At 45.9% G+C, this 25,224-nt stretch overlaps 1 protein-coding gene across 1 annotated transcript in view; it reads right to left on the reverse strand.

Annotated features, from left to right (window-relative positions):
* OTULINL (OTU deubiquitinase with linear linkage specificity like) overlaps nt 1–25,100 on the reverse strand; it is a 40,159-nt gene extending 15,059 nt beyond the window's left edge. Inside the window, exons 1-6 of the mRNA XM_066579207.1 lie at nt 24,793–25,100; nt 3,501–3,642; nt 3,378–3,415; nt 3,209–3,300; nt 2,549–2,698; nt 1,419–1,547 (exon numbers count right to left, since the gene is read on the reverse strand). Coding sequence (XP_066435304.1) covers nt 1,419–1,547; nt 2,549–2,698; nt 3,209–3,300; nt 3,378–3,415; nt 3,501–3,619 — 528 coding nt within the window. The 5' untranslated portion in view covers nt 3,620–3,642; nt 24,793–25,100. The remainder of the gene's footprint in view (nt 1–1,418; nt 1,548–2,548; nt 2,699–3,208; nt 3,301–3,377; nt 3,416–3,500; nt 3,643–24,792) is intronic.
* Nucleotides 25,101–25,224: the final 124 nt, after the last annotated feature.

The raw sequence follows: 25,224 nt of genomic DNA on the forward strand, positions 1-25,224 counted from the left end.
GACCCGCTGTGGATTCTCCATGGAGAATCCGTAGCGAGCCTGATTTTCCCCGTGGACATCAGTATTGCTACATCTGTAAATAAAGTTGCTTCATTCTATATATCCTGTTTTCTTCGTTCTCCACAATAGAACATGTTTGCTAATTTGACCTATTATTGAATTTAAATTCATGTTTCTGATTTTGAAGTTTACATTATTTTACACCTCTGATGCAACAATAAACAATGCTAACAGCTCCTGCAATGGCGATACCTAGGACCAATGTTTACAAAGATATGTTCCTTCTCTTTGTCAGTGAACATGATGCAATGTATTATTATGACCATATTTACGTAAAAGTTGTACATGGATTTAGAACTTTGATACAATTACTCTACAGTATATTGGAACACACCGAGGTACAATGATACGGTATTCTTGTATCTTGATGCCACCGGAAATGATGGGTGGAGACGAGGCTGACAGGTCCACGCTGAACACGTTTCGGCTGCAGTACCCTTTGTCAACAGCCGTTGACAAAGGCTACTGTAGCCGAAACGCGTTCAGCGTGGACCTGTGAGCTGTATGCTTTTTACTCAATAAAGAATGAAAAATTTTTGAACGGTAGCAGCTCCTCTCCACTTCTATTTTTCTTTATATGGAATTTAGCCATCTGCCGCCGGCTGTTCGAGGACAGAGCTCCCATTGAAACTCAGATCTCCCTGCTACATTGGAAGATACTGCTGGCGAGGTGAGCCCATATTTTGTTTTTGGTGGAGACAAGGCTGGGGCAGTTTGACAGGCCAGTCAAGACCTCTCTCACACATGCGTTTTTTCCTGTGTTTAACGCTGCAATTTCAGCGCTGCGCTAAACGCTGTTAAACGCTACCATTGATTTTAATAGGGCTTCTCAGACAAGCGTTAGAACGCAGCCTTTCTCAAGTGCTGCCTGTTCTATTTGCATGCGTTTCTGCGGTATAAAATGCGATTCCTTGCCCATTGAAATAAATGGGGTGCAGGTTCAGTGCTGCTGAAAACATGGTAGAATGTGGTTACTGCATATCAATGAAGCTGAAAACGCAGTAAACGTAGCGTTTTTACAAGCGCCTGTGTGAGAGCGGCCTTGGAACTATCTACATGCAGAAGGTATGTGGCCCCAGAGTACTCCGAGAACCTTGAGAGGCCCGACCAAATCGCAGTACCATCAGAATTGCTACATATATGGTCACATGACCAGAGAACAGAACTGCGGGGTCTGGAGTCCATAGTCATTTAGGGGACCTGCAATCTTTAATTATTTTGGGGCTTGGTCTGGGATCTGTATTTCTTTAGGGGAACATATTCCAGGGTCTGTATTCTGGGAAGCAGTCTGTATTTATCCTGTGGTCTGTATTTTTTTAGGGGGTCTGGTTTGGCGTCTGTTTTTATATGGTAATTACCTCCTTTTTAAAGAGCTCTAGACAGCTGCGTAATTTTCCAAAGACTTTCGGACCGGCGTATCTCTCCGGGCCAAAGCTGAATTGCTGTATCCAGTTACATCCTTGAGAGTATAGAAGCTTTTCAGGAAGCTGTAAGGGGAAAACAGACATTAAGGATGAGTAACATACACTGGGACATACGCAATATTCCCAGCATGCAACAGTAGTGTAGAAATATCTCATACTGTAGCTACCGGCCTATATCTGGTGTACCCTAATCCTTTGTACTATATGTAACTCAATTTGCAAGCTATTTTTTCTTGACACGTACAGAAAATCTGTGTCACAAAAATGTGTCCGGTGCTTAAAGGGGTATTGTCATCTCGGGAATCCTATTGCAATGTGTTCTATATTGGAGAACAATGCAGTCACCCATAAGATGTTATCTCCAAAATGCTCCGTTCTCCAGATATTGATTCCTTTGTCCTCTGGCTGTTTACTGCTCACTGCCGGGGAAGCGGACTACCTCTTCTATGGACAGAACTAGCAGAGCACAATGGTAGCTGGTGGCCGGGCCGGAGCTAGTCTGCATGTGCTACTGAGATCCTGGCTAACAGATTTAGATGAAAGACCATAGAAGAAGTGGTCTGTTTCCCTGGCAACGGGCAGTAAACAACCAGAGGAATCAATAGCTGTCATATCTGGAGAACGGAGCATTTTGAAAATAAAAATCTTATGGGTCAGTGCATTGTTTTGCTATTTTGAACACATTGAAATAGGATTCTCAGTATTTTACAGGATAGGTGATAAATGTATCATAAGTGGGAGCCCACTGAGCCCACCACTGATCATGAGAATGGAGCACCCTTAATCCCCCAGATGAATGGGACAGTGGAGTGCATGTGTGACCTTGTCATCACTGTCCATCTCCCTCAATTCCATAGAAGTAAATGGAGTAGTGGTCCCGCATGCGCACAGCTGCTCCATTCACTGTTTGGCCCCTCGCAGTTGTACATTTATCAACTACCTTGTGGGCAGGTGATTAACGTTTTTCATGGGATAGCCCCTTTTAGAAGGTGTTTTTCTGGCTGATCCCCATTATTTTCAATCCAATCCCCTATGCAGCCCCTTCATCATGATATAGAGAGCACCTTCAGGATATCTGTCTCCTTCATCCATCCAGGGAAAGGAATTGCTTGGCTGAAGACCTGGAACATGACAGCCCTAAGCATAGAGTAGTTATCCTCTTTTATGGGCTGTAAGGTCTTGATGTTGCGTTTCCAGTAGACATCTTCATAGACCTATATAATGGTATGCACAGGTATAATGTCAGTGTGTGGCAGTGTGATAATCTACTAAGCACCTATATATAATATAAGCATAAATCTATAATAGGTACAGCTGGTTATTTAATGTCTATATCCTGTAATGTCATAGCGCTCCAAAAAGACATCTTGTTGTTGTTATTAGCCGTTTAGTAGTTCACGATTCTCGGTGACCCTAAAGGCGAGCTCCCTCCATGTTTTTTGGTTTTGCACGACTTCTTTTAGTTGTTTGATATCCATGCCAGTATCAGATTTGACAATATCAAAGACATCTAGTCCCCTTCTTAAACTCCTTCATGGATTTTGCCATCACCACATCCTCAGGCAGAGAGTTCCACAGTCTCACTGCTCTTACAGTAAAGAACCCCCTTCTATATCAGGCCGATCCTGATCCTGGGTGAAGGACTCTGCCATAGTGCCCCATTCTACACATTCTCTACACATACTTTACAAGTAGAGCAATGCAAGAAAGAGTATAATGTTTACCTTCCTCATTTGCTTAGCATTAAGGGCTTCCCCTTTCCATTTTTTAGAACAATAGGACAGCATGTCGACTTCTGCATTCATGCTCCAGTTTCCTGAACACAGATGTAAACAAGAACAGTAAGATTACCCACAACACACATTTCACCTATAGTTATCACTGGATACTTACTCTTTTGTTTAGGATGGCCTTGGCATGTAATGTTACACCTGAAATCAAGTAGACAAGTTATTGGAAATAGTTGTGAAAGAGGAACGTGTGGAAATTGTCCAGCAGCCGGAAGGAATGACATACCACAGCGAAGTGAAAGCTTTGAAGTGTTGCCACATCATGAACAGTGCAGCCACAGCTAGAAAAAGGCACTGGCGTACTGGACCGAAGACCTTGGTCAGAACCTCCTGGATAGAGGACATCGTTGAGCGCTCATCGGGGGTCGCTAAAAGAAAAAACACCAATGTTATCTCTACAAGAAAGCAACATATATATTTCTATTCGGAGAACATATGACGCCACAACTAATGACACAACTAATGACGCCAGTTTACTTCCAATTGGTAAGCGCCTCTGTAGATGGGGCAGATTGATTGAAGCTCATTTATTGTGCATCACAAGATCTGTGATGGTTATCAAAGGAGGCGCAAGCCAAGGGTGCTCGTGGTGGGTGTTACCCTGTCCAGAGGGATATCCAAGGAGAGCTAGAGCAAGGAGAGATCCTGGGGGAACCGAGATGTGCCCCAGTGTATATAGAAAGGACTAAAAGTGAAGAAAGAACTCCTGCTCTAAGTGAAAAAAGTGAAAGTGATACTAGATACCCTGAGCGCAGGAGTTCTTTTTTACTTTTAGTTCTTTCTATATACACTAATTTACTTCCTATGGTTGTGGATAGTTATTAAATGTGGCGTGTCTTAATGTACGGTATATAAGTAACTAGCTGATATACCCGGCTTCGCCCGAGTTAATTTGGTACTGGTGTTTATCTGGTGTTCACACGGAAAAGCTTATTAAGCCATGGTTACTTTAGAGATACTGAGGAAAAAAAATATGTTCACCATTTTGCATAGTTCTCTGTGTTACCCAGGAAACACCACGTGGAGGTAACCATGAGACGTTTCCTTTATATAAAATGACATCAGGAAGTGAGAGAATTAGATTACGTACGTAAAATGTGGGCACTAATTCTTTTGCACTTAGAATTGAATAATCGAGTTGGGACCCATTAGCTTTTCCTATTTATGACATAATCAATGCTCGTGCCAAATTTCCTGTTTCTATGACACCGGAAAGTGAAAAAATTACATTCCGCACGTAAAATTTTGACGCCAATTCTTTTGCACTAGAATTGAATAATCGAGTTGGGACCCATTAGCGTTTCCTATTTATGACATAATCAATGCTTGTGCCAAATTTCACGTTTCTATGACACCGGAAAGTTAAAAAATTACATTCCGTACATAAAATTTGGACGCTAATTCTTTTGCGCATAGAATTGAATAATGGAGTTGGGACCCATTAGCTTTTCCTATTTATGACTTAATCAATGCCCGTGCCAAATTTCCTGTTTCTATGACACCGGAAAGTGAAAAAATTACATTCCGCACGTAAAATTTCGACGGCAATTCTTTTGCGCTAGAATTGAATAATGGAGTTGGGACCTATGAACTTTTCCTATTTATGACATAATCAATGCCCGTGCCAAATTTCACGTTTCTATGACACAGGAAAGTGAAAAAATTACATTCCGCACGTAAAATTTGGACGCTAATTCTTTTGCGCATAAAATTGAATAATGGAGTTGGGACCCATTAGCTTTTCCTATGTATGACATAATCAATGCTTGTGCCAAATTTCCCGTTTCTATGACACCGGAAAGTGAAAAAATTACATTCCGCACGTAAAACTTTGACGCCAATTCTATTGCGCTAGAATTGAATAATCGAGTTGGGACCCATTAGCTTTTCCTATTTATGACATAATCAATGCCCGTGCCAAATTTTAAGTTTCTAAGGCATTGGGAAGTGAGTGATTTAGATTATGTACGTAAAATTTCGACGCCAATTCTTTTGCGCTAGAATTGAATAATCGAGTTGGGACCCAATTACTTTTCCTATTTTGGAGATAATCTATGCTCGCGCCAAAATTCATGTTTCTACGACATCGGGAAGTTGGAGAACTTTTGGCGAGTCAGTCAGTCAGTGAGTCAGTCAGTCAGTCAGTGAGTCAGTCAGTCAGTCAGTCAGTGAGTCAGTCAGTCAGTCAGTGAGTCAGTGAGTCAGTGAGTCAGTCAGTCAGTGAGTCAGTGAGGGCTTTCAGCTTTATATATATAGATAATACCTTTTATGTGAGTTGTCATAGTAATAGGCATAGAAAGGGGAATTTTTTTTATATGGCACTGAACAGAATAATGCCCTGGCAAGCTGCAACATATGCCATCCTTTTTCCAGGTGGGTGACCAAATAAGGCCGCCTGCACACGGGCGGAAATCCCGCGGCGGTATTTCCCACGGGATTTCCGCCACTGAAAGTTTGCATAGGAGTGCATTGCAATACGCACTCCTATGCAGACGGCCGCGGTTTGGCCGTGCGAAATCTCGCGCGGCAAACAAACCGCGGCATGTCCTATCTTTGTGCGGGGCACGCACTCACCCGGCCGCCGGCTCCGGTCTGCGCATGTGCCGGCTGCGCCGCAGCCGGCACATGAAAGAGCCGGGGCCGCCAGGCGCGGGTGAGTACGCGCTCGTCCCTGCAGGCTCTTGGGTCGGGTCCCGCGGCGAGAATTCTCGCTGCCGGATCCGACCCGCTCGTCTGCAGGCGGCCTAAGTCTTATATGGCCTCCAAGGTACAGGCGGACAGTTTAGTTCTTGTATACAGTAGAGAAGGTTATTCTGGAGCAGTCGTGTCGCTCTAACAAGCAGAGTCTAAGAACATAAGAACATTTACATGAACAAAGGTAGGGTTTACTTTTTGGTGGAGAAGTTTAAGTCCCATAATCCTCTAAGAACATAAACAAAAGGCAGTTTACAACGACATGAGATCACACATTACTGCCGGGCCGGCACACCGAGGGAAATGCTGAATCAGATCCTGTGAATTATAAGCTCTGCGTTACCACAAGATAACCTCTTCTGCTGTGCGCTGCTGCTCAAACACTTCGAAACATAACTTTTGTATATCAAGCGGATCCATAACCTACTTTTAAGGACTAATGCCCACAGATGGATTTATGGCGCATTCCCTTTGGCGTAAATCCGTGGTGGAATAACCCAGCTATTAGGTTCTATTGAACCCAATAGCTCAGTCCTCACATGCGGGATTCTACCGCGGGAAAAAAATTGCGGCGTGTTCTATTTTACCGCTTTTTTCCACGGCGGGGAGTCTCCATTAGTATAGTATTAATGGAGACTGCGGGGACTTTTTTGTTTATTCCCGCGGGGTTCCTGTGGCGTAAAACCACAGGAGTATCCAGCTCCATCCATGGGCATGAGTCATTAGTCCTATGAGCTGATCTTATGGGCTGAATGTAGGTGACCTGCTGACTCTAGGGATGTAAGTGTTATACTTACCTCCCCCGTTGTTCCCCCAGTGAAAGCCGCTGCTCAGTGCGTTGAGTGACGATGCAACGTAGTCCTCCCGTTCTAACTTTATAATGGGCAGACTACTTGGCGTAGTCAAGCATGCATGCATGTAGTCGATGTATTGACCAGCAGCTTTTGTAGTGACCTGGATTAGGGTCACTACTGCACTTATATGGTTTAGCTTCATGGTTAAATATGTTTATTGCTTTAAGTGTTAAAGGTTGTGTTTTTCATTTATATTCTACTTCCTCACTGTTCTATTGACAGGCAGCTACCCTATTCTCATTGGGTTTCCATCACCTAGCAACAGCCTGAGGAGTGGTCAGGTAGCAGGAAGAAAGAGGGCTTGTGATTGGAGGATCAGCCCTCTGCACAAGTTGGGTGAGAGGAGGCAGTTAAAAGGGAGAGGTGTGGAGCTTAAGAGAGTCTAGGAGAGAGAAGAACCTGAGTAAGGAGGAGAAGGAACAAGATAAGAAGGAAGAACAGAAGAGCCAGTGCAGTGGGAAGTGGATAAGTGTGAGTACTAAAGCCAGTTTATATAGAACGTACAGAAAGTCAGTAGGAGAGAGACGTTACGCCAGGAAGTAGGTAGAAAGAAGAATTGACAGTCAGAAGAAGGAGATAGATTCAAAGAAAGCAAAGGAGATCAGTCTACAGCAAATAAGAGAGAGAGAGGGAGAGAGTAACAGAAAGGAAAAGTAATGGGTATAGAATTGTGTCCCTATACTGATAGTAACCCTTCACTAAAGCAAAGACTACAGATGTAAGATGCTGCACTTGAAACTGTAATCATCTACCATTAGTGAACGTAATGCAAACTGTGTAATCGCCATTTAGTGAACATCTCTCTCTCAAAAAAAAAAAACGTTCCTTTGATTTACCGTTCAATCTGCCTCCTAGGAATCTCTTCCCACCACCAACAACATCTGCACTGAGGTACCACAGGACAATTTCCCTTTTTGTTTTATTTTTACATTTTACTTATTATTTTGTCCAAAGTAGGTTTTGGCTTACATAAGGACTTGCATCACAAACTTGACAAACCACCAATTTACCCTGCCCAATTTCACTTGTAGCACCCAAAACCAAAAGCTAAACACCATTCACACTGCGGCATTTTATCCGTACGTGCAGTTTGGGACAGAAGGTAGTGGAGCCACGGCTGCTGCCGTTTGCTGCCACCCGTGCCCCATCCACAACTGTGGGAGCTACATTTTTAGTGCTCACACTTGGGGATTGACAGGGGAGGTAAGCATAACACTTACATCCCTGGATTCAACTTAGCTTATAGGGCTAAAAGTAGGTGATTGAGTTGCTATAACATGATGCAAGACACTTCATATGATCCATGTTAGAAGAAACTTCTTGGTGCTTGAAGAGCAGTGTCAGATTGAGTCTCCTTTGGCCCACCAAAGAAAATGATCCTGATTCCCCCCCACCACACCACTCTCCACCTGTACAGAACATGTCAATGTCCCCTTTTAATTGTATCTTATGCTTTGTTTACATCATCGCACACATAGGAAATGTCATCTATATATCCAATAGGTTATTTATAAAACATCTCATCAGACATAGAGCCTTGTTGCAAGTGGTTGGTTCTAAGATGCTCAATTCCAAATGTCATTGTCTGGTGCTGGACCTTTAGGTCTCACTATATTATCAGAGGCTGGGCCTCCTGAAGGATCCTCTGGTACCCTAGTAGACCAGTCTGACCTTACTGGAGAGTAAAAACAGAAACAGTTTTGGGAGAACAGTTGGAAAGAATATATCCAGAGAGCCTTCATACAACCTGAACCACAGACTCAACCACAGGCCTCAGAAATGAAGAAGCCCCTTACTGATTTGGGGTCCTTCCTTACCTTTCTCCAGGCCATTTTTCAGAGACCACAGTGTTCAGTGAAGAGGGGACTCCCCGCGGTGATTAACGGACATCACACGATGTCTTTACATGTAGCAGGGATCTTACCGGCACACATTATAGGCACACATGTCCTACCTTTTGCAGGTGAGAGTATTTTGCACCTCTAAACAACGGACATGTGAGCACTTCATAGGAACCCAATGGTTCTAGCAGACACGATATTTTTGCGCACACAGGGACGCAAAAAAAATCGCTCGTCTGACTGTGGCCTTAAGGCTAGGGTCACACAGGGCGGATTTGCCGCGGTTTTGCCGCAGCAGATCCGCCCGCGGCAAAACCGCCGGCGGCCGCTAATCCCGGGATTAGCCAGCCATGTGGATGAGATTTCTCAGAAATCTCATCCACACGTGACGGCTAATCCGCTGCGGTAAATCCGGCTGGAACCGCGGCTGCGGCGGCCGCAGCCGCGGTTTCACAAGAAGCAGCATGTCCATTCTTTTTTTCATTCCGCTGCGGCCGCGCTCTCCTCTATGGGAGCGCCGGCCGCAGCAAAATAGCGAGCGGTCGGGCCGCTTCAAAACAGCCGCGGCTTAAACCGCGGCGGCTCTCCCGGCGGAAATCTTGCGGTTTTTGCTGCAGCCAAACCGCGAGATTTCCGACGGGAATACGCCCCGTGTGAACCCTGCCTAAGGTTAGGGTCACACAGGGCGGATTTGCCGCGGTTTTGCCGCAGCAGATCCGCCCGCGGCAAAATCGCCCGCGGCCGCTAATTTCTCAGAAATCTCGTCCACACGGGACGGCTAATCCGCTGCGGTAAATCCGGTTGAAACCGCGGCTGCGGCGGCCGCAGCCGCGGTTTCAGAAGAAGCAGCATGTCCATTCTTCGCTGCGGCTGCGCTCTCCTCTATGGGAGCGCCGGCCGCAGCGCGGCAGGGCCGCTTCAAAGCCGCCGCGGCTTAAACCGCGGCGGTTCTCCTGGCGGAAATCTCGCGGTTTTTGCTGCGGCCAAACCGCGAGATTTCCGATGAAAGTCCGCCCCGTGTGAACCCAGCCTAAGTTTAACCTTATGATCCATATCCAGCACTACTGACAAGTGTAAAGCACTATAACACAATACACTACGCAATTCTTAACAGTACCAAAGAAACAGAGAAAGCAGAACACAAACTAAGCATGAAGCGAGCATTGTGTGGTAATGTCTGGGCTCACCTGCTTTACTATGCAAAGTTATATTCTAATGAAGAGCGAGAGACATGCAAACCTGACCAACTAGAACATGCAAATCTCAGCATGCTAATAACAGCTTGTACCAACACACCCTTATACAACCTAATGCACAAGGCACCTTGGTAAGCCCACCGTAGGTATCGGGTATCGGCGCTTATTTGACTATAGATCAAAATGTGAAAACAGGGAACATAAATGATTTCCATGACCAGCCGAATTTCCCTATTTCCTCAAGGCCATGCCACAGACAGGGGATTTCTGGTCATATCATAAGCATCTCATGTTATTTAATTGAATTATACGCAGAAACAAGTAAATACGTGCTTATATTCATGTACTAGTCATTATTTGCACACTATTAACCCTTTCCAATCCATTGTCTGACAACTGAAGACATTCTGATTGAAGGCTGTACAGCTCCAATGTTGGAAGACGTCCGGCAGAGTATTCTTACTGTATATTACTGGCCGCTCTGTTGTTAGGGGCCTCTCCAGCATGTCCCATACCGCAGTGCTGGCCTTAGCAGCAGGTGGCGCCATAGTATAATCGCAGAAAGAGAAAGTCCCCTAGGAAACCCTGAATCCAAAATTGGATTGCAAAGGGTTAATACAAAATAAAAGAACATATAACTTACAGAGGTCTATCATACTACTCCTCTGACTATTTCCACCATTGTCTTATCCCATAAATATAAGGAGGCAGAGAAGTTTTGGGATTATTCTATTGGCAAAAGCGATTCTATACTCAAGTCCTAGGCAAGAATAGAGCTCTATAGTAATGAGGGTGCTGAGGAAAAAATGCATAAATGACCATCTTCCTCAACACCTAACCAGAATGGGGGTGGGTTCACATCTGCATTGGGAGTTCTGGTTTCCTACTCCATTTGGGGAACTGGAAAGGGGAATCCCCAAGCAGAACAGCTCCGTCTTCTGGCAGAGCCAAAAGCGCTGAACAGACCCCATTGACTATAACAGGGTCCGTTCAGTTTCCGCTCAGCTGCTTAATATTTAGCCAGAAGCTTTCTTCCAGTATTTTGTGCCGGATCTGCAATGGAACCTCCGACCGAAGCCTCCAACGTAGATCAGAAACCACCCTGAGAAACACAATGTTATTGCAATAAGTTGTCATGATGGACAATATGACTCACCGATGTGACGTAATGTGTGAACTACTGACAGTACGGCAACTCTATAAACAATGACAAACTATTACAAACCTACATCCTTGAAGGGCTTATATATATAAATTGTTGACATACACTTATTTACCAACTCAATGCTGTTTATATGACCTGAAAGAAAACAAATGGTAGCAAGTAGGGAGAATGTTTACTAACATATTACATACACCTTCTACAAGTTGGGGCCAGGCAGGCCAGCCTTTGCTCCCTGTGCTCAATAATGTGCCTCCTATTGACCGATCGTCCTTCGTTGGACCACAGGTATTCACCTCTGCATGCTGGAAACACCCACAAGGCCTGCTCTTTTGGAGTTGCTTAGACCCAGACATTTAGCCATCACTATTTGGACCCAGGGTCAGATCCTCACACTTGCTCTTTTTTTTCCTGCTTCCAAAACATTAACTTTGAGAACTCAAACTGCTGACAGATAAAGTCATTAACATTCATTATCATTTGATGGTGACATCTGTCAAGAGGCAGCAAGTGAATAGTCAATTCTTCAATTGATGTGATGGAAGCAGGAAAAATGGACACGTGGAAGCACCTGAGCGACTGACACATGCCAAATGGCTAAATGGCTGGGTCAGAGCAAGTCCAAAACAGCAGGTCTTGTAGGGTGTTACTGGTATGCAGTGAAAAGGGGATACTGTAGGATCATAGGGGTTTAAGGCCCATTAATGTGTGTGGGGTGCAAGGTCCCATTTGGTCTGATGCCGCAGAAGAGCTTCTGTAGCACAGATTGCCAAAAAAGTTAATGCTAATTATGATAGCCTCTCTGGGTATTCCTGTTCTTCCATTCCATGTATTAGTTTAGTTGCCCTACTTTGAACCCCCCCAAGCATTGCAAAATCCTTCCTGAGCATCGGTGTCCAGAACTGTTCACAGTATTCAATGTGAGGCCTGACAAGTGCCTTATATAGTGGGAGGATAATGTTCTCGTCCCTATGCCTATTTTAGTTCTATTCTATTGTAGTGGCCCAGTACATGCTTTTCTGCACCCCTCCATAATGTCATACATGTATGTCTTATGTAGATGCTCTGTGCAAAACTGTCTGCAGCAAATGAGAGGTTAATGTCTGCAAAGTGTGAGCTGACTATCTGTAAATGTATCAATTTATGTCCTGTCACGTGGTATGACAGAGGCTATAAATATGAGTGATTGAGAGCGGGAAAGGAGTAGTTGTCTTCCATTTTCTGGAGCTGTGAGAGCAAAGCACAAAGGCACATGAGGGCACCTTCAGACCTCATGTGTTGAAGATGGAAGAGGAGGAGAGATTTCCCGAGTGCAAGGATCAGTATGAGCAGTAAGTCAGCCTACCCCAGAGAGAGAGAGAGAGCGGGAGCCAATCCTAAGTCTTTCCTACACAAGGCCCAGTGCAGAGGTACTCTTCTTTTCAATTGTTCACACACAGGCGTCCTGAAGTCTGGGATCGCTGTGTGGAGGTACTCTTCTTCAAGTCTGTCTGTATATATCTATAATTCTACCTGCCCTTGGAATACTCCCTATTTATGCCTTGTAACATTGGAGTGTTTATTCAAGTAAAGTTATTCCAGGCCCTGACCGTTCCTGTGGACCTGAGGTACTATACTCCTGTCTGTGGCTTCATTATTTCCTCGCGATGTTCATGTGGGGATACCAGAACGGTGGCATCACTCATGATAACTGCAATCCCTATTGGGCATCACCATCCTAGGGGTGTCCGGAGGAGGCCCAGCGCTGCCCCGGCCTTGGCTGCGTGTGTCCCTCCAAGAGGGAGCATGGTAAGTGCCGCTGTGACAAGCCAGCATCTTGCCCTCCCAGCTCCTCGGCGTATGCCATGTATCCGAGGTCACCCTGTGGGACGCTGCACTATATCATGCTTTTTATGTACTTCTTTTTGTGAACTATGTAAAGGAGCTGAAGTAGAATCATGGGTGTTTTCTTACAGACCTAAGTAGCACTTTACAAAACAAAAACATTAAGAGTTAGCTTTTGAACTGGCACACCTACGAAGTGTATAGGCAGTAAATTACATTGTTCTTTCACTGCCAGGTTTCCTTCGCACCTGATGAAGGTCCGTCCCCTAGAAGCCAGTAAAACCTAGAGAGCTGTAACTCTTGTAGCAGGGATGACGTAGTTGCAGAAATTTCACAACGGTAAAGATATAGAAATTAGATATTCATGCAATCATTTTTTAAAGGGGTTCTCCAGGACTTTTACTATTGATGACCTATTCATCAGTAGTTGATCTGTGGGGTTGCGCCCTCAGGAAACCTGCCAATCAGCTGATTCCCGGTACCACTGTCAGTTTGGATGGTGCGAGAAGCAGAGGTGCTGTCTGTATTGTAGTGGCCCAGTTTTGCTACTGCAGACACAGCTCCCATTGAATTCAATGAGCGCTGTAACTGCAGTACCAAGCCTGGTCAATGCAATTTTGACAACGCTGTTTCCAGCGCTGTTAACGAGGTCAGCAGAGCCAGGAATCAGTTGATCGACGGCGGATCCCCTTCGATCAATAATTGATGACCTATCCTGCATTTGTAGTGACCCAGAAGGGTCCTAAACGAAGCTGTTGCTGTGGTGAGGTGATTCAGGCATTCACCTACATCCCACAACGGGTTAAAAATAGTGCCCATTAAGTGAAGGGAAATCTGCATAACAACAGTGACCAATAGACTCTTGCTATTGGTTGCTGGCAGTCCCATTTCTCATTGGCCAGTCTGCCCTATGAAAAAGTTTTTGGGATTGACTGATAGACTGTGGTATTACAGACAAAGGGAACCCATGATTGGTCACGGGAGAGGAGAGAAGAAAAGGTCCTGCACAGGAAGACCGGAAGTGCAGAGTGTTTGGAGAGTCTTTCTAAGGAAAGCAAGGAGAGCAGACGTAGGTGCGGTGAGGGAGAGAGTAGTGAGAGAAGCGGTGAGGAGAAGCCTGGGAGCGGGAGGGAAACAAGGAGCAGAGCGTGGAGAAGGTCTGGTACTGGTGAGCACTCTTTAGGAAGGCGTCCGGAAAGGCCCTTCTTCCCAACGAAGTCACAAGCAAGCCTGTAATTGTGAGTTAGAGCGCCTGACCGCCTTGGGCCTGGTCCAGTCCCCTGGGAGAGTGAGTCAGAACAGCATCCAGTGCCTTAGTCCATTCATGGCGTGACTACACAGAGACCAGCGCCTCTGCCACAGAAGCCTCCTTTTTCATAAAGGCCATTTATTCCTTATATAGGACGCAGCACGGCCTAGTTTTATGCAAACGGCAATTCAGGCCACCTTACTGACACTGTACAGTTGCCGAAGATTGTAAATAACTGTAGGCTGAGAGACTGTGAATGTTATAAACCTGTAGAGTTCAGTAAACTGTTGCAAAGTGGTTCTGCTACAATCTTCAGTCTCTGCCTGATTGTTTGTCTCACATCTCTGTGTTGTATAGCACTGGCGTCACGACAAATTATCAGACCACTTTACCACTGCAGACGCTGCTGTTTTGGTAATTGCTAGTGATAGCCACTGTGACTTTAGGATAACTAGTACCATTCTCATTATTTACCTCCCATCTAGCGCAGTGCACATTTTGCAGCCGAAATTCCACATCAGTTCCGCTCTGTGTGAACTCACCCTGAAACTTTAATTTGCAAATATCTTAGCAGACTGAGGTCTAAAATAATTTTGCAACGTGTATCTGTGAGGAAGTTGGGGTTTTGGCTGCACTTACTATCCACATAAACTTTAAAAACTGCTGACGGTGTCAGAACTCCAGCACACTAGAGTATTTGGGGCTGTATGTGTTAATCCACAGGCAGCACACTGCCCTGTTACAGGCCTACGCAACTATGCATAAAAGTATATTCTAGTAACATTGGGAGCATAGCCTTTCAGAATAGTGTATGATGTGAGTTAATCTCATTTATATATGAGATGGCTTTGGTATCCTACAGTATCTACTAAAAGGCAGGCAATGGTATTCTAAGGGCTGCATATAAGATAAAGGTGGAGGCACAGGGCAAATCTAAGTAAGTGGCTTGTGAAATCCTGCTAAGTGGGGTAATGTAAAGACCCACAGTGACAAGAGCTGGCAGCTATCCTGAGTGCATTGTGATCCATCTCCCTGTGATAGACTGCTTCTTAAATTATTAAGTTGATATTCTTCAACTATCAAGTGCTACATCCTATCCAGTGTGAGCCGTAACTGATAAGTGTGGTGTGCCACTGTTTTGTGAACTATAATCATTAAGTGGGATGTGTTTCTGTGTGTGAAGAAAATGAAATCATTTCTTTGTTCAAAACGTTCAGCAATAAAGATGAGCGAGTATACTCGCTAAGGCACATTACTCGAGCGAGTAGTGCCTTAGCCGAGTATCTCCCCACTCGTCTCTAAAGATTCGGGGGCCGGCGGGAGGCAGGGAGCGGCGGGGGAGAGCGGGGAGGAACGGAGGGGAGATCTCTCTCTCCCTCTCTCCCCCCGCTCCCCGCCGCAACTCACCTGCCACCCGCGGCGGCCCCCGAATCTTCAGAGACAAGCGGGGAGATACTCGGCTAAGGCACTACTCACTCGAGTAATGTGCCTTAGCGAGTATACTCGCTCATCTCTATTCAGCAACATTTCAGCAGCCCCTTACCAGCTGTGACAAGCACTTTGTATAACGGGAAATGTATCAGTCATTTTTTGTGGTGAGGCATGTGACTACAACTGTATTTAAAGGGAACCTTTCATGATATTTGATCCCAAGTATCTCTATGGAAGGGTGTGCTCACACAGCCAGCTGAAGAAGGGACAGAATTAGACAGAGAGGGGAAGGAACAGAATAATCTAAATAAATTATACTACATGCCATGCCCCCAGAAATGATCTTCTTTTCTTTGCTATCTGGGCCAGAATCATTAATAAGATTTCTTCCAGCCACAACACCTCTCTACACTCTGTACCTATCCTGCCATTACCTCCAATGTCCCTCACAAAGTAATATTGCCCCCTTTGTTGCTTCACACTAATTAAGTCCCCTCCATCTCCCATGGTAATCAGACATCCCCCATATGGCCCCCACAGTAATCAGGCATCCCCTTGTGGTCCCCATGTAGCAATGTAGTCCGCTGTAAGAAAAAGGCTAGAATGGAAGGGTAAAAGGACATCAGAACTCCTTCTACCCACTCCACAAGTATCTCACTGCCCCCATACATTCTCAATTCACCATCTACCACCAGAAACTCACCATGTGCACCCCCAAAGGCACCCTACAGCTGCATGTGCTTTTCATATCACTCCCACTCCACAAACATGCTGGGTACCCTACAAGCATCCCACTACCCCCCATGTGCATTTAAAGGGGTTGTACCAGATTCACAAGTTATCCCCTATCTGCAGGATAGGGGATTATTTACTGATTGATAGGGGTCTCAAAACCGAGATCCCCACCAATCCTGAGAATGGCAGTCCTGTGCCCCCCCTCTTCCTCACTGCAGGATGATTGCACACCCCACAGTAAAGAGCGGTGGTTGTGCAAATGCTCCATTCATTTTCCATGGGACTGTGGAGATACCCAAGCAGGTACAGCTTGGGTATTTCCCTCAGTGCCATTGAAATGAATGAGCCCCCGACTGTGTATGCTGGTCCAGCACTCCCTTCACAGTAATGTCACTGCAGGCAAAAAAAGCAGTGACAGACAGAGGGGGACACAGGTCCCTCGTTTTTGAGATCAGTGGGGATCTCAGCAGAAAGACCCAAAACAACCAGTAAGTTATTCCTTATCCTGTGAGTAGGGAATAATGTGATTTTGATACAACCCTCTTAATTCACCCCTACCAACACAACACGTGTCTCCTGTGCACCTCCACAAGCATCCCATTGCCCCATCTGCTTTTCACCCTTGGCCTCCCCACAGAGGGTTGGAATTAGCTTTCTGGTTACATCCACAGAGCAATCATGGGCCAACCAGACAGAAAACACGTAAACTGTGGAAAGCCAGGAGTTAATACTAGGGAAGCACATCATATCAGCCCAAACTGATGAGTAAAATCTAGGTATGGAACAAGCATAGGCCAGAGTATTATTGGATTGCAGGGTAGCAAGGCCATGCAGATCGGGGTCAGGTACCAAGTAAATTAAGGGTGCCTGTCCACAGGTGGGTTTGAATTGTGTTCCCCGCGGCAATAATCCAGTCACGGGGAACGCAGTGAAAGGTCTCCATAGCGTTGCTATGGAGAGCGCTTCCCCCTTGTCCACGAGCGGAGTATCATTGAGATTCTCCGTGGTCAGCCTATCTGTCAGATAGGCTGACAGTGAAGATCCGTCTGCTGTCTCCTGCTCCCGGGCGGTGGATCTCAGCCGTGGGATACCACAACACCCGTGGACAGGCAGCCTTAGAGAGGGCAAATCCAGAGAAGTGTCAGAGGGTAGGCAGGACAATAGTCCAAGAAAGCAATCCACTACAGCTACAGAGTAACAAAATACACAAAACACATGCGTTTTTCAAAAACATGACTTTTTACGTGCGTTTTCTATGTACTTTTAAATGCCAACAAAAACACTTTAGTGTAATTGCAGCCTCAGGCCATTATTACACAGACACCGTCAATGCTTGTATAGTAGCGCTAATTTCCAAGCTACCTTTGCAATTGCAGTCCAGTGATCATTGGGAAAATGCGTGCGCTAAAGGCAATCGCCAGCACACGTGTAATAGCAGTCATATAGTCTGGCTAAATTGCTAAGGAGCACCTGCTGATTAGTAGAATGAGAGAATAGTTAACCCCTGTCATGCTGAAACTATAGGGCGTGTTCACAGGAGAGTCAAGATCCACAGTGAATGGCAATGCTAAGTAGGTCGCCAGGATCAAATGGCTGCACAACCCCCAACTGTCACTGCATGGGCCAGTAAGGCGGCTACTGATAGGAACGCAGTGAGGTGGATTCACAACACTTAATGGTTTCTGCATCTATGGATAATGAAGTTCCCTTTCTCTCCTATTTAATATCACACACTATTAGGCTTCATTCACATGGCGGCCGAAAATCACATGAACGTCAGAAAGTTGCGACCAAGTCACGGCTAAATTCCGTGTTCTCTTGCCCATTCACATGGCCAGGTGCAACGTATATACACCACAGCCCGTTTTCACGGCCGGCCGATATACGCTACGTTGTGAGCGGTAGATCTGGTGAACAGGCGCACTAATCAAATGTTTGTGCGCCCATTCAGATGGCCTGGTGAGACCTCTCGCCGCCTCTAAAACATAGCCATCCTCCCATTTCACAGAACGAGCAGGTAGGAACAGAGGTGAGCCTGCGATCGGTAGGGAGGGGAAATGGGCAATGGCCTGGTGAGCTCGGTGCATTCACCATCTGAACGAGCAAGCAAACTTTTGATTTGTGTGCCCGTTCACCAGATCTTCTGCTCCCAACGTAGCGTATATTGGCCGGCCATGAAAATGGCGGCCGATATGCACCTGCGGTAATAAAGCTTAAAACTAAACCTCTCTAATACTGACCTACTGGTGTTTCCGCCCTCCACTAACCGACCTCATCCTGACATCTCCATCTCAGTGTGTGGCACCATAACTCCCAGCACGCCCGCTGCCTTGGGGTAATATTCGACTACAATCTATCATTTACCCCCTACATCCAATCTCTGGCCCGAACATGTCAGCTGCACCTCAAGAACATCACAAGAATCCGCTCTTTTCTCACCATGGACACACTAAAAACGCTTACTGTTGCCCTCATCCACTCTCAGCTTAATTATTGCAACTCGTTGCTGATCGGCCTCCCCTGCACTAGACTCTACCCTCTCCAATCCATCCTGAATGCGGCAGCCAGGCTCATCTTCCTGTCCAGCCGCTACTCGGACCCCTTTGCCCTGTGCCGGTCACTGCACTGGCTGCCCGTCAAATACAGAATTCAATTTAAGCTCGCTACCTTTATCCACAAAGCCCTCCACAGCGCAGCGCCCCCCTATATTGCCTCCCTCATCTCAATCCATCACCCAGCCTGCGCTCTCCGCTCTGCTAACGAAACCAGACTGAGCGCCCCTTTAATTCGAACTTCTCATTCCCGCCTCCAAGACTTCTCCAGAGCAGCACTAGTCCTCTGGAACGCACTACCAAAGGATACCCGGGCAATCCAGGAATGGCAGAACTTCAGGCGTGCTCTAAAACCGCACCTCTTCAGGGAGACATACCGCATTCCCTAAACAAACCCCTCTGTACTCCGCCTGATAACATGCTCCCTGACCTACTGACTGCAATCCCTGCTAGCCATCATAAACCGCTCCTGCAGTCACACCGATTCTGCCGTCACACGGCTAAATGTCTGACCACTGTCTATGTGTATAGCATCCCTCACTCTCCACCTCCCCATACCGGGCACATCTCCAGCCTTTACCTTCTGTATCCCCCCATTACTTGTAGTATGTAAGCTCGTTGGAGCAGGACCCAGCGGAACTCACCCGCTCCCGCAGCTCCGGCTCTTTTATGTGCCAGTTGCTAGGCAACCGGCGCATGCGCAGAGCGGAGCCGGCGAGTGACGTTTCTGTGCGGGGCTCGCAGAGCCCCGCACAGAATTAGGCAATGCTGCGATTTGTTTGCTGCACGGGATTTCGTGCAGCCAAACTACGGCCGTCTGCATAGGATTGCGTGTTGTAATGCAATCCTATGCAGGCGTGTCCGGGCGGAAATTCTGCAGGGAATCCCACCGTGGAATTTCCGCCCGTCTGCAGGTGGCCTTATTGTGCTATCCCGAGGATAGGTCATCAATTGCTTATAGATGGACAAATGTAAGAGGGATGGCGGTAGAGCTCCCTTATCAAAGAACGATAGACTGGTAGAGTAGGAAGGGACCTCCAGGGTCATCTGGTCCCCCTACTCAGTGCAGGATCACTAAATCATCCCAGACAGATGTCTGTCCAGCCTCTGAAGACTTCCATTGAAGGAGAACTCACCACCTCCTGTGGCAACCTGTTCCACTCATTGATCACCCTCACTGTCTAATATCTAATCTGTGTCTCCTCCCTTTCAGTTTCATCCCATTGCTTCTGGTCTTTCCTTGTGCAGATGAGAATAAGGCTGATCCCTCTGCACTGTGACAGCCCTTCAGATATTTGTAGGCAGCTAGTAAGTCTCCTCTCAGCCCTTCAGATATTTCTACACAGCTACTAACTATCCCCAGGTTGCTCAGACTGCATAATATGCTTAGTTCGTAATGTTTATTTTGTTGATGTAAATGTTCCTTTAAGGCCACCTGCACACAGGCGAATTTTTGCTGCGCAATCCTCGGCGGGCGCCCACACCGCAGATCCGCAGCAAATACCGTCCATAGCATGCTATGGAAAAACTTTTTTCCTGAACACTTGCAAAAACCAATTGCAGTTTTTGCGAGCGGAGAAAAATTGCAGCATGCTCCATTTTTGCTCGGATTCCACATGGACTGTTTCCATTCAAGTCAATGCAACCCGTCTGACCCGCGTCCCGTCCGCAATTAACATTGCAGACAGGTCGCGGATTCCTCATTATTGCCTAGCGACGGCATAAGAAAAACTATCTGTACTGTGCATGTCTGACGGCAAGCCGCTGGGTCCATCCGCAGTACAGATGAAGAGGAGAAATGACAGGTACGCACGGATGCCGCTGCTGTCAGGGTTGGATTCTCCTGCAGTCTCCCGCATGCGGAGTCCGGCTGTGCAGTGTGCAGGCGGCCTAAAAGAGATTAGGCCTGGTGAGTGCGCAGGTGAGGATCAGGGGATGTGGGCAGGACTAAAGTCCGGAGAGCGCGGTAGTCTGGCGATAGTTGTGAGATGAGGAGCATCCTAGCGAGAGATGGATTAGCATAAAGCACAGTCGGCTCAAGAAAAGGCGCAGTCCCTGTCATCCAAGAGATGATTACCGCTACCTAAACCTGCCCTACGGACAGTAAGTGACTCTGATAGGAGAAATGTGGACAAGGAGGAAAAAGAGGGGTGGAGCAAAACCCGTACAGGTGTGTTTGTTGTGAAAAATGATACTGTAAAAGGGGTGAAGAGAGTGAAGTGGTAACTTCAATAGTGGAGGTGCTGCCTGACCAGATGACGCACCACCTGGGTGGGCGTGATGGAGTAAGAGAATAGAACTAAAAAACTAAAATAAAAATTCTAGTTTATTATTATTATATTATTTTATACTAGGATTTTCGTTTATTTTATTATATTTATGTGTCTACTTATTTTCTATGTACTTCCACCTTTATCACATAGTTTTGGTGAATAGTCTTTTACTATACCTAGGGTCATTGATTTTAGACCGATATATATATATTTTTAAAGGAGATGTCCCGCGCCGAAACGGTTTTTTTTTTTTTTAAACCCCCCCCCCGTTCGGCGCGAGACAACCCCGATGCAGGGGTTAAAAAAACCACCCGCACAGCGCTTAACTGAATCCCGGCGGTCCGGCGTCTTCATACTCACCTGCTGAAGATGGCCGCCGGGATCCTCTGTCTTCATGGACCGCAGGGCTTCTGTGCGGTCCATTGCCGATTCCAGCCTCCTGATTGGCTGGAATCGGCACGTGACGGGGCGGAGCTACACGGAGCTACACGGAGCCCCATAGAGAAGAGGAGAAGACCCGGACTGCGCAAGCGCGGCTAATTTGGCCATCGGAGGGCGAAAATTAGTCGGCACCATGGAGACGAGGACGCCAGCAACGGAGCAGGTAAGTATAAAACTTTTTATAACTTCTGTATGGCTCATAATTAATGCACAATGTACATTACTTATATTTATTTAACCCGCATGAGTTTATATAACAAATACATATAATATATTTTTGTCCCCCCCCCCTTTTTTTTTTTCTTCTACTCTCGCACCCTCTACCACCCACTCTGCCTTCTAATGTGTATTTTATAGCTTGTATGTTTTAAACACCAGCTGAACTGATGAAGGGGTTCTCCCCAAAACACATTTTCATAAGCTGATCACGTACTTTATTAAATAAAAGAAGTTTCCTAAACCTTTGGTCACTTCCTATTTGCTTTAACCTGGAGTGTTGCGCCTTCTCCACTGCCAGTTTTTTAGTTCTATCCCCTGATTGGAGAAAGGCATCAAATTCTGCGCCATCGGTACCGAATCAGTTGTGCATTTATACCAGGCTGCCCCCGCTTGAAGAAAGAGACTATTGTGAAGCTTCGTTCTACCGTTATTCAGTAAAGACGAGTCTTTGTCCAACAACCACGTGGTCCTCACATTCATTGACCAGAGAGCTGCAGGACTTGATATTGCGCTATACTTCACACTGGACAGCCTATGGCCCTACACCTATCTCCCCGATACATCCTAGCCTGGGCTAATTCCTGATGGACCCTCCTGGACAACGCTTTAGGCAGCCTAGACTGGCCATCAGTATGCCTGATCTGGCAGAGGGGACCTTCCGTCTGGAGGCCTCCAGGAACCGATCATCGCACCTATGAGGAACCTTAGACAAACACTTTAAATAGACCTGAAACTTCTCAAATGCATGGAGAAACGAAGCAAGAATATAAGTTGTGAAAGAGCCAGCAAATGTAAAGGGGAGGTTCGCATGACACAATGCCAGAACATGCCATAACATTCTGATCAAGCTTTGGGAACCCCCCTAATCCTAAAAGCAAAAAAAACAGACGTCCCTTTCAGGCTTCATCTGGACAGAAGTGTTCCTGGCACCTGCTGTGCAAGGAAGTGCAAAACAGCCCCATTTAAGGTGGTAGGAACATCAATGTGCAAGGAATTGCTGCTTAATTAGCAATACTGACCCTTTTTTCCTAAAATCAGTGGGGGGTCCAGAAATCAGACAAACCATCCTTCAGAAAATGATGCCATATCCTAACAACATGATATAACTGCATCTGGTTTCAAAGCCAACGTAGATATTGCTTTCTAGGTAAATATTGTGAAAATCACATATAGGCAGAATATATTTAATCTGACAGATGAGCTTTCTGTGCATTTCTAGTCAAAGAACATAGCCAAGGCTAGTGACTCTAAAGTTCCCCCCAACTCCAATAAAAGACCCCAAGGCTGCGATCATACACTGTGCAGCAGTTATATAAATAGATTTAGGATGGAGCAAGTAATCAGTTGGGACGAGGAACGGACCCTCTCTGGTACCGCAGGATGAGGACCGAGACTGTATGATAGACTAGAAGAACGATAAGTGTAACCTAAGAGAGTCAGATCCATGTCTGCGAGAAAGGAGCGCTCAGACACAAGCTCCAGGCAAGAGATGCTAGATAAGACTACTGGGACTATACTATGGACTGTACTACTAGATCAGGAGATTGGAAACTGTAGCAAAAAACTACCATACAATGCACAGATGCCTATAGTAGGCCAGTACTAGGCAGAGCATGGACACTACTGCCATATAGTGCCCAGACAAAACTAATGTGAAGTCAGTGATACACTGTGTGCAAATATTAACACCTGATAGTGCCCAAATACCTGCTCTGCAAAGCTCAGATATCCCATGTTGGTCCAAACCTGCCAATGGTGATGCTGATACAGTCCTAGTCAAAGGTGTAACTTCAAACTGCTGCCCCCCCCCCCCCCCCCCCAACTATAATCATTCATAGTACTGGTTACTTGCTAGAAGGAAGAGAGATCTTCTGGGCCCCGTAAGGCTCTTGAAAAGGCAGGGAATATGAGCACAGAAGTTCCTCACTAAGGCTAACTTCACACAGGCGAGCGCGATATCGGGCCATGAAACTCGTTCCAATATCGCGCTCGAGAACGTTCAATGTCCCTGCGGATGTAAGATGTTTTTGTGTGAGGACCAACAAGTGTTTCCTTGCACACCGTGCAATGTTCTTTCATCCCCATTGAAAACAATGGGTGAGGCGGTTAGAGAGAATGCCCAAAGATCGGACATGCCGCGATTTTTTTCCCACACTGTGATGTGTTGCAGGAAAAAAATCACTCTTGTATATGACCCAATTCAAAAGAATAGAGTTCATATTCATGCAAGATTTGTGTGTCTCGCATCGCACAAATCTGGCGCATTTTTTTTCTCCGGGGGTCTATGGGACTTGTTATGTTAAAATCGCGATCGCGCAAAATCGCAATTTACCGCAAAATTGCAATTTTGCGAGATCGCGATTTTAACATTAACAAGTCTCATAGACCCCTGAAGAAAAAATACGCTGCAAATTTTGCAGTGAAGAAGAACTGTAGTTCCACTGGCGATAGTCATATCGCTGTGAGAAAATCGCAATGTTAAAATCGCATCACTGCCAAAACGCAAGCTTTTGCGTTGCGATGCGAGAATCTGTTTTGCCATTGCACTGTATGGGCAACAGAAAAATGCAAAACGCTGAAACAATCCTCCTGCTGTGATTTTTAATCCTCACATCGCAGCTTGCCCTTAAACATCGCTAGTGGAAAGGAGCCCTAAGGGTGCATTCACAGGTGCGAGTTTCCGGAGCGAGTTCAATCTGATAGCGGTATGGATGGAACATTAGTGTGTTATTGAACATTGATTTCAATGTGTTTATTTGCAAGTGCGGATTTTCTTTTGTAGCGAAGCTCCGAGATTTAAAAAAAATGCAGCGATATCACATAAAAAAGCGTGCAAGAAAAACGCAAGTGTGGAAGAGCTCTTAACATTTTATTTCCTACTTGCAGTCGGCCCCTGTTTTATATCATGAGTGTCCAGCAGTCAATATAGATTTGTATAGTGCGTTCTAACAGTCTATCCATCTGCCCTTGAGGTGGACGCATATTCACTTAACCCTATGTAATAATAAGCGAGCAGAGTTTGCAGAGAAGGACTTGTAGTTGCTCACCTGTTGATGTGCAGAGGTTGTGCTGTTCTCCCGTACAATGGTGCTGGACTGGAGAGCCTGCTGCAGTGTGATGGCGACGACAGCTTATCTCTCTATGGTGATTGTCTACTTTCCGAGAGATCGCCTTGTCCTAGTGATAGTGATTGCCAAATAGACACAGATGTCCCCAGCAAATCAGGATGAAGTAGTGATTATAGTTACAAAGTTATGAAATCAATTTCTCAGCCCTCTTGCTCAGTGCATGCAACACAGAAGGGGCAGGGAGCGAACTTCCTACTTGTATTTTGCCTTCACTCATTACCTTCTTTTGTTTTGCTATGGAAGCCAATAGCACGGTTATGGGCTGGCTCTGCTATGCGACGCCCTGCATTTATGTCCATTTTTTACTAGATACTGTAAAGAACAAGTTATCTGGCAGGAAGCTGCAGCTCG

The sequence above is a fragment of the Eleutherodactylus coqui genome, chromosome 9, assembly GCF_035609145.1.
Source record: "Eleutherodactylus coqui strain aEleCoq1 chromosome 9, aEleCoq1.hap1, whole genome shotgun sequence".
Classification (NCBI taxonomy): Eukaryota; Metazoa; Chordata; class Amphibia; order Anura; family Eleutherodactylidae; genus Eleutherodactylus; species Eleutherodactylus coqui.